General features: G+C 38.5%; 1 protein-coding gene across 8 annotated transcripts in view; it reads left to right on the top strand.

Moving 5' to 3' along the window:
- afap1l1a (actin filament associated protein 1-like 1a) overlaps nucleotides 1–13,538 on the top strand; it is a 29,937-nt gene extending 16,399 nt beyond the window's left edge. For 2 of the 8 annotated variants that reach the window (XM_079892834.1, XM_079892832.1), the window contains exons 2-19: nucleotides 1,225–1,350; nucleotides 1,863–1,946; nucleotides 2,037–2,125; nucleotides 2,702–2,813; nucleotides 4,029–4,127; nucleotides 4,209–4,417; nucleotides 4,515–4,694; nucleotides 4,887–4,970; nucleotides 6,011–6,089; nucleotides 7,142–7,291; nucleotides 7,483–7,694; nucleotides 8,823–8,968; nucleotides 9,075–9,132; nucleotides 11,047–11,155; nucleotides 11,489–11,647; nucleotides 12,239–12,423; nucleotides 12,503–12,625; nucleotides 12,865–12,981. In XM_079892834.1, coding sequence (XP_079748960.1) covers nucleotides 1,225–1,350; nucleotides 1,863–1,946; nucleotides 2,037–2,125; nucleotides 2,702–2,813; nucleotides 4,029–4,127; nucleotides 4,209–4,417; nucleotides 4,515–4,694; nucleotides 4,887–4,970; nucleotides 6,011–6,089; nucleotides 7,142–7,291; nucleotides 7,483–7,694; nucleotides 8,823–8,968; nucleotides 9,075–9,132; nucleotides 11,047–11,155; nucleotides 11,489–11,647; nucleotides 12,239–12,423; nucleotides 12,503–12,625; nucleotides 12,865–12,891 — 2,231 coding nt within the window. In that variant the 3' untranslated portion in view covers nucleotides 12,892–12,981. Of the gene's footprint in view, nucleotides 1–1,224; nucleotides 1,351–1,862; nucleotides 1,947–2,036; nucleotides 2,126–2,701; nucleotides 2,829–4,028; nucleotides 4,128–4,208; nucleotides 4,418–4,514; nucleotides 4,695–4,886; nucleotides 4,971–6,010; nucleotides 6,090–7,141; nucleotides 7,292–7,482; nucleotides 7,695–8,822; nucleotides 8,969–9,074; nucleotides 9,133–11,043; nucleotides 11,156–11,488; nucleotides 11,657–12,238; nucleotides 12,424–12,502; nucleotides 12,626–12,864 lie in introns of all 8 variants that reach the window. The other 6 variants (XM_079892831.1, XM_079892827.1, XM_079892833.1 and 3 more) reach the window with 5 other exon arrangements.
- Nucleotides 13,539–13,702: the final 164 nt, after the last annotated feature.

The following is a 13,702-nucleotide window of genomic DNA, read 5'->3' as shown; positions in this document are numbered from 1 at the left end:
ACTAATTTGCTGACTGTGCATTAGCTCAAAGTCATAGACTGGGCATTAGTAGCGGTTCATTAGTAATGGTTTTGGGAGAGAAAATGTGGTTTAGCTGGTGTGTAACACTGTTTGAACTTCAGTTTGTGGGCGGCAATATCTGGTGAGATATCCTTGGGATGTCAGCCCGCCTCCTTCAGATTAAAGCTCCACACACAGACTAAGTCATTGAACCCTTTCCTCTGCATAATCTAGACGTAAGAGACCAGAGGTTAACCCACTGTCTTAACTTGTCTTAGGGAAGTTTAGATGTCAGGCTATGAATGCATTTATTGGGTTTGGACCCTCCTCTGATGCTCTCTGTGAGATTGCTAGGTAGGATGGGAAGCTCGCCACAGATCAGAGGGTACGTCTTTAATTCTACACTGGGGTTTTTGGTTTCACCAGCAGGGAGGTTTCCATCCCACAGAGACCTGGATGAGAGCTTGAGAGTCCCAGCGTGAAGTTTTGAGCTCCAAACCTGTTCCAATTTATAATCCTGCTGACCTGTCATCATCCCTCCTGCCCATAACTCATATTGTCCGCTGACAAGTGTGTCCATACTGAAGATACTCTGTGGAATATAATGTTACAAAGAGCCGTGCATCTAGATCCTATTTGATTCAGTCATCCCAGCTTTTGAGAGTCAGAGATGGGTGATTGATTATAACCAGAGTTGATCTCAAGCCTACTATTCCCTCTCTTGAAAAGGGTCAATGACAAAGTGTCCATATGTATGAGTTATTTTTTATTTATTTTGTTGTTGTTGTTGTTGTTGTTGTTGTTGTTGTTGAAAATCTCAGATTAGGGTTGCAAAGTTATTAGGTTTACATATGGTTTTAAAAGGTTTATACCATATTTAAGAAAAAATCAATAAATGTATCTAGGGTTTGAGACACTCTAGATGACATTTCCCCCCACCCCAAAAAAATATCTAAATGGATTTATAAATAAAAACATGATTATTTTGAAAGATGTGTAGTCAAGTCACTATATTTGTGGATTGTATTTTTAATGTATTAAAAAAATTGAACAAAATGTGTGTCCTGTCATTGACCAAAAGCCACTGCAACTGACACTTGTTTTCATTTGCTTGCTCATGCTGAGGTGTTGATGGTTGGTCTAATTAATATATTATTATGACAAACACTGAAAATTGTATTGTCTAGTCTTTATCGACCTCTAACCCTGAGCTTTGACCTTTAGCAATGGAGCTTTTGGTGACAGAGTTGAATATGCTGTTGAAGCTGTTGGACCATGAGACCCTGAGCTGTGCTACAGAAGAGAAGAAAACGGCTGTAAAAAACCTTCTCAGACAACTTCAGCCCTCAGGTATATATAAAATCAGTTTTTCTAATGGCTATTATCTGGTCCAAGCTGGGTTTTGTGGTTGAACCACCAGCCGGTTGACCTTGAAGGCCACTGATGTACAATCATGTTGTTAGAAAGCCACCTTTTTGCTGAGTTTAGGATTTATGCAGGAAAAGTCATCCCTATTGTAGACCATTTTGATTAGCTTAGTTTGATCTGGTAGACCACCTTGGATAAGCCTTTTAGTCTCTGTGGTCTCATCAGATTGATCACATTAAGCTATGACCTGTTTTTTGTCCAGCAGGGAACTGCATAGACATTGCAGAATAACTCAGAAAACATCAGTTTGAAAGAGAACCAATAAAAATAAGCTTGAGACAGTTTAGTCAAAGAAGAAATCCTTAGGACCAGAAAGTGACAAGACCAGAGGGATAAACATCAACCTTGTTTCTCTCATAAATGAGACTAAAAAAGCTTTTGGCAGTTGTCCTACATACATATGTTTTCTCTTTTCTCATACTCGTTCTTTGCAGTCGCTGGAAAAGACTATATGTACATGAACACCTCGGTGTACAGAAACGGAACCAGCTTTGTCGAATCTCTTTTTGATACATTCGGTAAGTGGGGAGTATTTATGAGATTTACATCTCTCAACATTGTTGAGTCCATAGTATTATGCTTATAAATGTGTTTGGACATTTCTACAGATTGTGACCTTGGGGACCTGAAAGTTGAAATGGAGGATAAAAAGAAAGAGCCAGAGACAAACCACACCGACCACACTGTCTCCAAGCCAGTAAGAAATCTTCCCTCAGAGGATTACCCACAATGCTCTGCTCCTTAGACCTATCGCTAATATATAGTACATCATTAACCCTGATGTCATTGTGTAATGAGGGCTGTGCTCTGCCGCGATGAGATACGGCAGGAAGATTAATCGTTCTGCAGTGAAACCTGCTCTTCTCTTTCCAGCTGCATTGCACTTTCAGGGCCAGGCCGTTATCTTTAAGTCACGTCACCATCAGCCCTTCACCGAGCTCCCCATAGAGCCTATTATTAAGAGAGCACACTTCCAGCAGTCAGATTTTTCAGTGTGTGTGTGTTTATGTGCTATCATAGCACAATAGTCCTGCATGGCCAGTATCTGACTTTTTCTCAACCGTCATCCATGTGGCATGTGGGTTTGGCTTTTGATTGGATGCAGCGGTCACATCTCATTTGTTATTGGAGTAAATTGTAGAGTGGTGGAATGGAGCCACATAACTTTGCGATATTGCGAGGATTCACTGAAAAGCAGATGTCAAGTGTGAATTAATGTGATGGGGCAGACAGATGGAGTAAGTCATTGTGTGTGCCACATTTTTTTGACCAGAGCTCAACGGGCTCGCCTCCCCCCCTGCCCAACACACCACCTCCAGAGGATTACTATGAAGAGGCCGTGCCACTCAGCCCTGGAAAAATGCCAGAATATATTACCAGCCGCAGTGAGTCTCGTTGCTGTATGTCCATTGTTTGGAAACATGGCATGGTCTATATAAATTCCTATAGATAAAATAACTTGGAGAGTGATTGAGTTACAACTTTTTGTTGTTTCCAGAGTCTGAGTGTTGACGATAGATCTTGTCACTATATATGTGAACCATTTGAAGTCAAAGTTAATTGTACTGTAGTTCTCAATAGACTGAATGAAACAGTATATTCAACAAGAAAAAGTTTTATTTTATCCATTATGAAATGATTGGATTGTAAAAAGTGGGTGCTACATTCCAGAATGGAGCTATACTGAATTTGAAGTTACAAAAACAGTGTTTAAATAGCTATTGATTAACATTATCCAAGAACCTGCAAAGTCTAAGTGACATCAGTGGAAAAGGAGTAATTTCAGAGCAAATTATTACATTTTGATTATAAATTTCAGAGATAATTTTGCAATTTGAATTGTACAATGAATTGTTGATTCAATTGTTGTACAATGAACCAAGAATGTGCATTAGGAAAGTAAATAGGGTCAAATGTGTTCAATTGACTTCCAATTAAATGTAGGAGACCAGAAACACAAGCTTGTGTAAAGAAGTTTCACGTTTTGTTCCATTCCAAAGTTTCAGTTTGGTAAACTCTAATCTAAACTCAGCAAATTCACAAATTTCACAAATACATTTTTGTTGGCAAATGTGTGCTGGTGCTAGATACAGATACAGTCAGCAAAGAGAGGGATTGCCCACTTCTGTACGTTAAGTTCACTTTTTCTATTTAAATTTCTATTTAAATGAATAGAAATATCCAAGTTTTGGATATTTTTAAAAAGAAAACACTCTTTCTAAAAGTTTTTACACTTCTAATAAAACTATGTAATTTTTTTCCCACTGCTAATAAAGCAATGGCAATTTAATAATGATGCTAAAACAGACTGCAGTGTATTCAAGCAATTCAGCGAGAAGATGATAAGAGTTGGGAGTTGACTCGCACATCTACATTTCACTTTGCAGAGGATTGCTAATTAGTGCGTTGCCATGCACGATTTTGGAGTCTTCTTTATCTTAAAATACTTTAAAAGGGCAGCTGCTATTTTTTTATTGCACTACAGGTCAAAAAAAATTTCTGATATTATGATTGTTTCCCAAAGATTAGGGAGAGCATGTACAATTTCTTTCCACACAGCCTATACTGCCTATACCTATACATTTCTTTTACATCTACAGGCAGCTCCAGCCCTCCTAATTCCATTGAAGATGGATATTACGAAGATGCTGAGAACAATTACCCAACAACACAAGTGAACGGACGACGCAAGAACTCCTGTAAGCGGGGGAACCCTGATGCTATAAATAGTGGTGTCATTTCTTATTATTAGCATTAGTATGACATTACTCCTCCCGCAGATAATGACTCGGATGCCTTAAGCAGTTCTTATGAGTCATATGACGAGGAAGAGGAAGAGAAAGGCCAGCGTTTGACTCACCAGTGGCCCTCAGAGGAGAACTCCATGGCCCCGGTGAGAGACTGCCATATCTGTGCCTTCCTACTAAGGAAAAAACGGTTTGGCCAGTGGGCGAAACAGCTCACTGTCATTCGTGAAAACAGACTCCAGGTGAGCTGGAAAAAGCCCTGAGAGATCAAAATGAGCCTTGATTTTTCCTGATGCTATCATGAGTGATACATGCAAACCCCTGAATCTTGTTTTATAGTGTTATAAAAGCTCTAAAGACCAGTCGCCCTACACGGATATACCACTCAGCCTGTGCACTGTCATCTACGTGCCCAAAGACGGACGGAGGAAGAAACACGAGCTCCGATTCTCCCTTCCCGGTGGAGAGGCGCTGGTGTTGGCCGTGCAGAGCAAGGAGCAGGCCGAGAAATGGCTCCAAGTAAACACAGTCCCTCGCTTTCTTGCACGATTGAGTATCCATCCATTATGCATACACACAATGAATGTATCAGCTGCCAGAAACAATATTGCACAAGAGGAAAATAGCTTTTGTAAAAGGGACCCCCGTGTGATGGACTATGTTTACACGCGTAGGAAACGCTTATGTGTGTGTATCTTTGTGTGGTTGCAGGTGGTGCGTGACGTTACAGGCCAGGGGAATGGGTTGGACAGCCCATCATCTCCCATGATTCCTAGGAAGATTGAACTGGATAAGGTGAGATCCCAGCACACATTTGTCTTATTCATGACTCCTGTGCACCTCTTCTTCATTACTGACACATAAAGTGTGCCAATGATGAATTGGTGGAACTTTTGGGGATACGCTCATTCTGTATAAAGTGGTATTTCTGTGATTTTCTTAAAATAATCCCACCTACAACACGTAAGATGAATACCTCTCGACATTTCCTTACAAAACGTATTTTAAAAACACAGTATTGCCATGGTACATGTTACATTTTATTAATGGTTTTAAGTACTTTTTCTAAGCATCATGTGACACTGAAGACTGGAGCAATGGCTGCTGTAAATTCAGCTTTACCATCACAGGAATAAATTACATTTTAAATATATTTCCATAGAAAACATTTATTTGAAATTATAATAATATTTTACAATACTACTATTTGAATTGTATGCTTGATCAAATCAATGCAGCTTTATAAAAAAATGCAGCCAACATTAAAAAGATTTGTACCGACCTCCAACTTTTGAATGGTAGTGCATATAACTCTAAATGGATTTGTCTCTGTCCTCTATCATTGTGTGTAATTACATCCCCAGTGCTGCTGTGAGTGCTGTGCTGTCTGTGTGTGTAAACAGACTGACAGCATTTAAATGTTCTGGGCTCGCTCTCCATCTGCTTAAATTAAAAGGCGTCAAGCTGAGGGTGGTCAATTCTGTCAGAGCAGCTGTAAATAATGTGCTGAGTTTAAGGGACCTGTTGTGAGAGGCAGAATAAATGGGAATGTTATGATGTGTGATTGTATGTCAGGAAACACATTTTATCTGAATTTAGCAGTCGGTTGTGAGAGTTAGACTGTACTGGGAGTGTGTTTCCTGTCTGAACTCTGCTGCTGTAGCTGTCTGGCCACAACACCACCCTGAATCTAGACCAATTCAGGGTTTAATTAGGATTATTTTCAATAATCTCCATATCCTATTATACAGCATTAGTCATCTAATAGTTATGGGTGTGTATATTTACAAATTTGGCGTATTTAGTTTGATCTGGCTGTGCTGTTGTCCCTGTAGTGGTGTTCTGCAGAGAAGCAAACCTCAGATTCTGACAGTGTGCCAAGTGGAGAAAGTGCTCGTGACGGCCGGGAAAATGGTGAGATCTTCAGTTTTGTCCCGCTGTTCTTCTCTGATTACACCTTAGAATCCAAAGGTTTTCTTCCTGTTTTTTAAAAAAAAAAAGATTTCTAATCCAACTCACAGTTCTTCTATCTTTATCTTTATTAGTGGTGTTTGTTAAGGCAATCATTATTATTATTATTATTAATACTATTTTTTTAAACAAACCACTAAAGTAAAACAATAAAAGTAATTAATCTTGCAGTGTTTTTTACACTCACACTGTACAAGGAAAGAGGGACCAGAATAATTTTTATAGACCAGAATGTCTTGTAGACTTAGGGTTGGGCTATCAACACCCTGGTAACTGCCCAAAACACGCTAGGAACTTTAACCCTAGAGCAACATGTCAAAAACCACTCAGTATGCCTTGGCTATCATATAGCAACACCCTGGCAACCACCCAAAACACCCTATCACCCAAAACACCATAATAACTGCATAGCAACGTATTAAGCCAATCAGAATGCCTTACAAACCAAATAGAAACACTCTGGCAACAATCCAAAACACCCTAGCAACCACCTAGCAACATGTTGAAAACCATACAGTTAGAACACTTTAGCAATTGAATAACAACATTCTGGCAACCACCCAGGGTCAAAACACCCTTCATAGCAATGTTCGAAAAACCCATAACACCTTAGAAACTGCATAACAACACCCTGGCAACCACTCAAAACACCAATATCATTGTGCCTGCAAGGTTTTCATTGTCAAGAAACACTCACAATGTGTGTCTCTCTCTCTCTCTCTCACTCTCTCTCTCTCTCTCTTTCTCTCACACACTTTATTCATCCTTTTTTCCTTTCACTGTCTGAGAGCTTTGTCATAGGTACTCTGTTAACAAGCAGGAAGTCTTTATGCAGGATGTGGATTGTTTGTGATTATTATTGTTTGGACCAGTGAAAGTCTTTAATAGCTTTGGCCTAATTCCTGCAGATTGTGTGTCTGTAGACCACACATATCTTTACATGTAATTTCATTCTACCATCAAACCTTTGTGTGTGTGTTTATGTGTGTTTACAGGTAAACCCAAGCGAGGTGCACTGTCAGAGCTAACGGGAACCGTAAGCCGAGCTGCAGGAAGAAAGATCACAAGAATTATCAGTTTCTCCAAAAGAAAGCCTCCACTGCCAGGAGACGTCCGCATGTCTCTCGACCAGGATCCCCGGTGTGGTACGAGACACATCTTTCTCTCTCCCCTATCTCCTCTCATATTACAATTCCCATGACTCTCTCCACCTGTTATTTTCAACTTTTCTTTCTTAGCGTTTGATCTCAGACAGTGAAGTGGAATAAATCTACTCCATGAAACAGAAGTGGGCGTACTGTAATAATTGCTGTAATTCTTTCTGTGTGTGTGTTAGGTTATGTGGGAGTGCTGTTGAATCAGTGCTGGAGGGAACACTGGTGTCGTGTGCGGGCCGGATCTCTTTACCTTTACCACGAGAAAGCAGAACAGCGAGTCCCCCACACCGCTGTGGCTCTGAAGGGCTGTGAGGTTGTCCCAGGCCTCGGGCCCAAACACCCCTTCGCCCTGAGGATACTGAAAGGAGGTGCAGAGCTGGCAGCTTTAGAGGTAGTGAGTGATTTGTGTGAAGCTTTCACAGCAATCCTCCATAGAGCTGTATTCTAGTGGTTAGCTACATGCAAATTTAGTCTTGGTGTTTGTGTGGGTTTGATCTGTGTTTCCCTCCTCTTCTCGCACCATCATTCATTGACATCTCTCAATCTATTCTATAAGAACGCACCGATATTAAAATTCTGTCTGGCCGACCATTTTTTTTATTGCTGATATTAAAATACAATACTATTCTATACCATTTTGTCTAAATAAATAAAAATAAAACACTAAAAACCAAAACAAATAACTTAGACAAATATAGGCATCATACTATTATAATATACACTATGACAAATTTAGATTTATTCTGAGATTTGAAAAAGATTACACTGAACAGTGATATTAGATATTTTTAAAGATTAACTTTAAGTGAATGCCACATGACAGCAAATGTAATCTAAATAGGGGAAATTACCATGCACAATTAACTATATATAATCAACTGATACAAATTAATTTAAAAAATCTTAATATTTAATTTAATATCTTAATTTTGGTTAGTAGTATTATTTAAATACTATTACAGTATTTATTTATATTTTGTTATTTTTTGTAATGTCTTTTGTTATTTTTATAATTATTTTTTACAATTTCTGTTTGACTTTATTTTTAGTTTGTTATTCAACTTTAATATTCATTTAAGTTTTGGTTCAAGTTTTTCATATTATTTATATATATATATATATATATATATGTGTGTGTGTGTGTATGTGTATGTGTATATGTATATGAATATGTATATGTAGCTTAATTTCAATGAACAAAAATGATTTTTAATGGTCTAATAATAGTTTTAGTTAACAATAACAACACTACTATCTTTAAATGTTATCGTTTTTTCATTCTTTAATACTCTTTTATCATGTCTGATGATTAAATGCTGTGTGTGTGTGTGTGTGTGTGTGTGTGTGTGTGTGTGTGTGTGTGTGTGTGTGTGTGTGTGTGTGTGTGTGTGTGTGTGTGTGTGTGTGTGTGTGTGTGTGTGTGTGTGTGTGTGTGTGTGTGAGAGAGAGAGATTTTTTGTGTCTGGCTCTGTTTGTGATTGCAGCTAATGTTTGTTCTTGCGTGTGTTTGTTGTGTTAGGCGAGTTGTTCGGAGGACATGGGCCGCTGGCTGGGAGTCCTGTTGGCAGAAACCGGCTCCTCTGCCGACCCCGAGTCCCTACATTATGACTATGTAGATGTGGAAACTATCGCCAACATCCGCACGGCTGCCCGTCACTCTTTCCTGTGAGTTTAGGGTTAATGTGGTGAGGGGTGGAGTTATACAGTAGATTGGGTCATCTTGTTGTTTTGACTACCTTAACTGTTCTCATTTCTTTTCCTGTTTATTTAGATGGGCAACCTCCACAGATTCACGAACATATGATGAGGTCCCTTTTGAAGCCATAGAGGTTTGTGGTCGCACATAAGAAATGATTGAAGAAATTCCCAATACTCGTGTGCATGCATCATACACAAACATTAAGTGTAAACAACACTCATGAGTGGAGTCATTATCTGATTTTTCTTTTTTCAAAGAAATCTTTTTTTTTTCTTTGTTTGAAGACAAGTCTTCTTTATATCCATGTGCCCTGACTGGTCTTTAATGAAAGATGAGAAGTGTGTGCTGACTCTGCAGTAATCAGGGGTTAGAGCAGGTTCAGTCGTCATGGCCTCTGGCCTCCGAGTGGCTTGTTAAACCTGTGCTGAACCTTCAGACACCCACACAGAAACATCAGTTCTCTCCATCTGTGCGTGCCTCAACTTGTGTGATCAGGGCTAAAAAAAGTCATTTTTTCTAAAATCTCCTTATTTCAGGAGATTTTTTAAATTGCATTTAAAAAAAAAAAAAAAAACTCCTTCAGTTGTTTTTGTATCATTCTGTTTAAAATGTCATATTGCATTGTGCAATACTGTAATACTGCATCTCAAGCCAAACAGTAAAATTCTGAAAAAAAAAAAAAAAGGAAATTATCCCGTAATTTCCTCAACCTCAAGCCATCCTAGGTGTTTATGACTTTCTTCTTTCAGCAGAACACAATTGGAGTTATATTAAATAATATCCTGGCTCTTCTCAGTTTTGTAATGGCATTGGATAGTGCCCTAGTTTTTGAAGCTCCAAAAAGCACATCCATCCATCATAAAAGTAATCTATACAACTCTAGAGGTTTAATAAATGCAAAGTGAAAAAAATAAAAAGTGAAGCATGGGTTTTTGTAAGAAAAATATCCATATTTAAAACTTTACAAACTATACTGGCTTCTGGCAATGGCTGGTCACGGGAGAGCCGAGTTCAGGCAGAAGGGTGACTTCTGATCCGACGTAGAACGTAGCTCCTCTTTTCTTATATCAAAATCCTCCTACTTTTTTTGTAATTAGAAGACTTCTAATTCATAACCGCCATTTTGTTTTGCTCTATCCTCTTCGCTTCCGGGTTCATCAATTCTCATCTAAGCTTATGCTACGCCTACGTCATACATCCTATGTCATAACTCCTATGTCAAAAGTCCTATGTCATACATCCTACGTCATAAGTCCTACATCATAAGTCCTACGTTATAAGACCAATGTTATACATTCTACGTCATACATCCTATGTCATAAGTCTTACGTCATGCATCCTACGTCATAAGTCCTACGTCATAAGACCAATGTTATACATTCTACGTCATACATCCTATGTCATAAGTCTTACGTCCTACATCGTAAGTCCTACGTCATACATCCTACGTCATAAGTCCTGTGTCATACATCCTACGTCCTACGTCATAAGTCCTACGTCATACATCCTACGTCCTATGTCATAAGTCCTACGTCATAAGTCCTACGTCATACATCCTACGTCCTACGTCATAAGTCCTACGTCATACATCCTACGTTATAAGACCAATGTTATACATTCTACGTCAAACATCCTATGTCATAATTCTTACGTCCTACTTCATAAGTCATACGTCATACATCGAGTCAGAGGTCATCCTCGACTCTCTCGTGAACACGCGTACGACCAAAAACCCATTGCTTCGCATCAGAATGTATTTATTAACCCACTGGAGTCGTATGGATTAATTTTATGATGGATGGATGCGCATAAAGACAGTATTCTACCATTTATTTCACTTTATTTCCACAGTTTGTGGATTTTATTGGCATGTTTATAAAAACATAATTAGCATCAGCTATTCATTGTCAATCATTTGTTACACAATGGGTATATGAGGAACGGAAATGGCATTCATTTTGTGGATTGACCCATATGAAGCAGCATGCAGTACAGTTGTTTATATAGACAATATGTGACCTGGTACACTTATTTTCTTCTGCAGGGACATGAGAGGTTGAGGGGAGGAGCACAAACGAAGAGTCGTTCTTCTTTCTCCAGCAGTGACACAGGAAAGCCCAGTCCACAAATCACCCTAAAGCGCCATGGCTCCAGTGAGTCCCGTCACACTCTGCACTGTGCTGGTTGTGCTTATAACAAACACAGCTGTTAGATCCAGCGTTCACTTTAACATAAAGAATAGATGGTTTTAAGTTTTTATTAGCAGCCTGCTGACTGCTTAACCTTATTTTGGCCATTTTGAAAAGTTCTCACGCTGTCACATCAAAAGCAGTCAGAATAATGTAACCTGAGCTTAAGACATTTTGGTTTGATCTACGGCTCTCTGCATTTTCACACTCATTCTCTCACTAAATAAGTGCTAAGAGCTTTGCCACCTTCCCGCAGACTTCTAGGGTCTGATCTTTGAACTTTTCTTGACATTTCAGACGCAAATCAATACGGGAGGTATGGGAAAACGCGGGCACAGGAGGACGCACGCCACTTCTTGAAAGAAAAAGAAGACCTGGAGACAGAAATAGACAGTATCAGAAGTGCACTAGTCTCACTGCGGAATAAGAAACGAGAGGCAAAGGAGAAAATAAAAGGTGCAACGGGTGAGAAAGAAATCTTTCCTGTCTATTTTATGCGATAATACAGAGGTACTATTCCACAGTAGTTGGTTTGGTTTTACATAAAACTAAATTTGCGATATGGCTTTGTGCGACTATCAAATCGCAAATAAATTGAGACGGCCATAAATATTAGAATTGTAGATTTTAAATTAAAATAAAGATGAAAGACTGTGAAAAAGTATTATTATATACAGTACAATACTAATACTAATATTTCTTATTTTGTTTAATATTATTAGTAATAATAATTTTATAGTATTATTATTATTGTTTTATTGTTTTATAGTCATATTGATGTGTAATCACACATTTTTTTTACCAAATTGTGCAGCACATACACACAAGCACAGCAAAATTGGTGCTCTTTAAAAAAAAAAATTTTTAAATCACATTTTAAATCACATTTGCAGAGTTAATTCTAAAAAATAATTCAATAATTCACGATAATTTTGTGCAGCCCTACCACTACAGTTGTAGTGATTGTTTCCTCTTACTCAACTAGTGTACTTATGTATATTTCTGCCAGAAACATGTATGTAAATGTAATTATCTATTGTTGTGCAGATAAGCAGAGGTTGGCTTTAGAGGAGCGTGTCGTCCAGTTGGAGGACAGCTGCCGGGTGAAAGAGGGTGAGCGTGTGGATCTAGAGCTCAAGCTCACGCAGGTGAAGGAGAACCTGAAGAAATCTCTGGCTGGTGGAGAAATGGAGGCGCCTAGTACGCCTACAGAGTCTAAACCTACAAACAAGGTACTGGGCCAATATTAGAAAGAATAGTTTAATCAAAAGGATTGTCTGATGTTAAATATGCTTCCTTCTTTCCTCAAAGACTCAAAGGACGGAGACTCAGTATATTGAGTCGTTTCTCCCAGTCAACTGCGCCTCTGAAATGCGTAAGCGACCTCCCTCCATCTATGCATCCACAAAGGGGAATGTTATGCAGAAAGCCAAGGTAAACACATCAGTGGTCACAACATTATCCAGTGCAATGCATCAAAAGGCAGATAATGCAAACAGAACAGCTTGCTGCATCAATAGGGATCACATTAAAACATTTAGTCCATTTCTAATTAGTCAGTCTCTTATGAGTTTCATTGACCACTTTAGGGTCCTGCTATTAAGATCGTATATGTCTCAGAATAGGCCCGTATGTGTGAGTAACTTAATCGTTAATGCTTTGTTTTTAACCAGGAATGGGAATCTAAGAAGGGGACTTAAAGAAACTGCTGATCAGGAAGACTTCACGATTAATATGAGGACTTGCACCAACACAGACTGCTGTATATGCAACTCTATGGTGACTGCCACTTTTATAACTTTACAGTGGAGTTAGAATGACAAAGCACCAGCTATATTATAATACTTTGCAGCCAAATGGTGTCCTCTTCATGTGTCTTGTAAAGTTCCATGCGACAAGCACAAAATGGCATCAGTGTTGAAGGATTGAGAGGGTATGATGAAATAAGTTTGTCAGTTGAAAGTACAAGAAAGAGTTGTGGTTAAGTTGTAAAAGAAGCAGAGGATGGGAATGCATGTGAGACAATCCACTTTAAAAAGTCTTGAATTTTAAACTCTTTAATTTAAGAGGCATGTTAACTGATTTGTACAGTGTTTTTTTTTTTTCACTCCATTGCTCATACTTCTGGGGTAATTCCAGCTCTTAACCAAGTGGTGCTAATAACAGTGTATATTTGAAAATTGTATATATACTTTTTAACATTCTTTTCTAGCTTCCTAGTATCTAACTGATACTCCTGTTTGTATCCCCCATTTCTTTACCACCTTTTAATGTGAGTAACATTTGCACTTTAAATGTCTTTATACATGGAGATGGGAATATTCTTTTAATAAAGACAAAATGTATCTTTGCTCCCATGTCAGTTATTGACTTGCAAAAGAATGATCAGTTGGGAACAAAAACTATAAGTGTTTTACTGCAATACTTTATACAAGCCAGCCAAAAGAAAAGAGAACTGTCCTAGTTTCTAAGAACTGAACATTGAACAGCCACTCAAAATAAATATAAAAA

The sequence above is a fragment of the Squalius cephalus genome, assembly GCF_949319135.1.
Source record: "Squalius cephalus genome assembly, chromosome: 14".
NCBI classification, from domain to species: Eukaryota; Metazoa; Chordata; class Actinopteri; order Cypriniformes; family Leuciscidae; genus Squalius; species Squalius cephalus.
The sequence above is the reverse complement of the archived record's forward strand: the minus strand, read 5'-3'. Positions and strand labels throughout refer to the sequence as shown.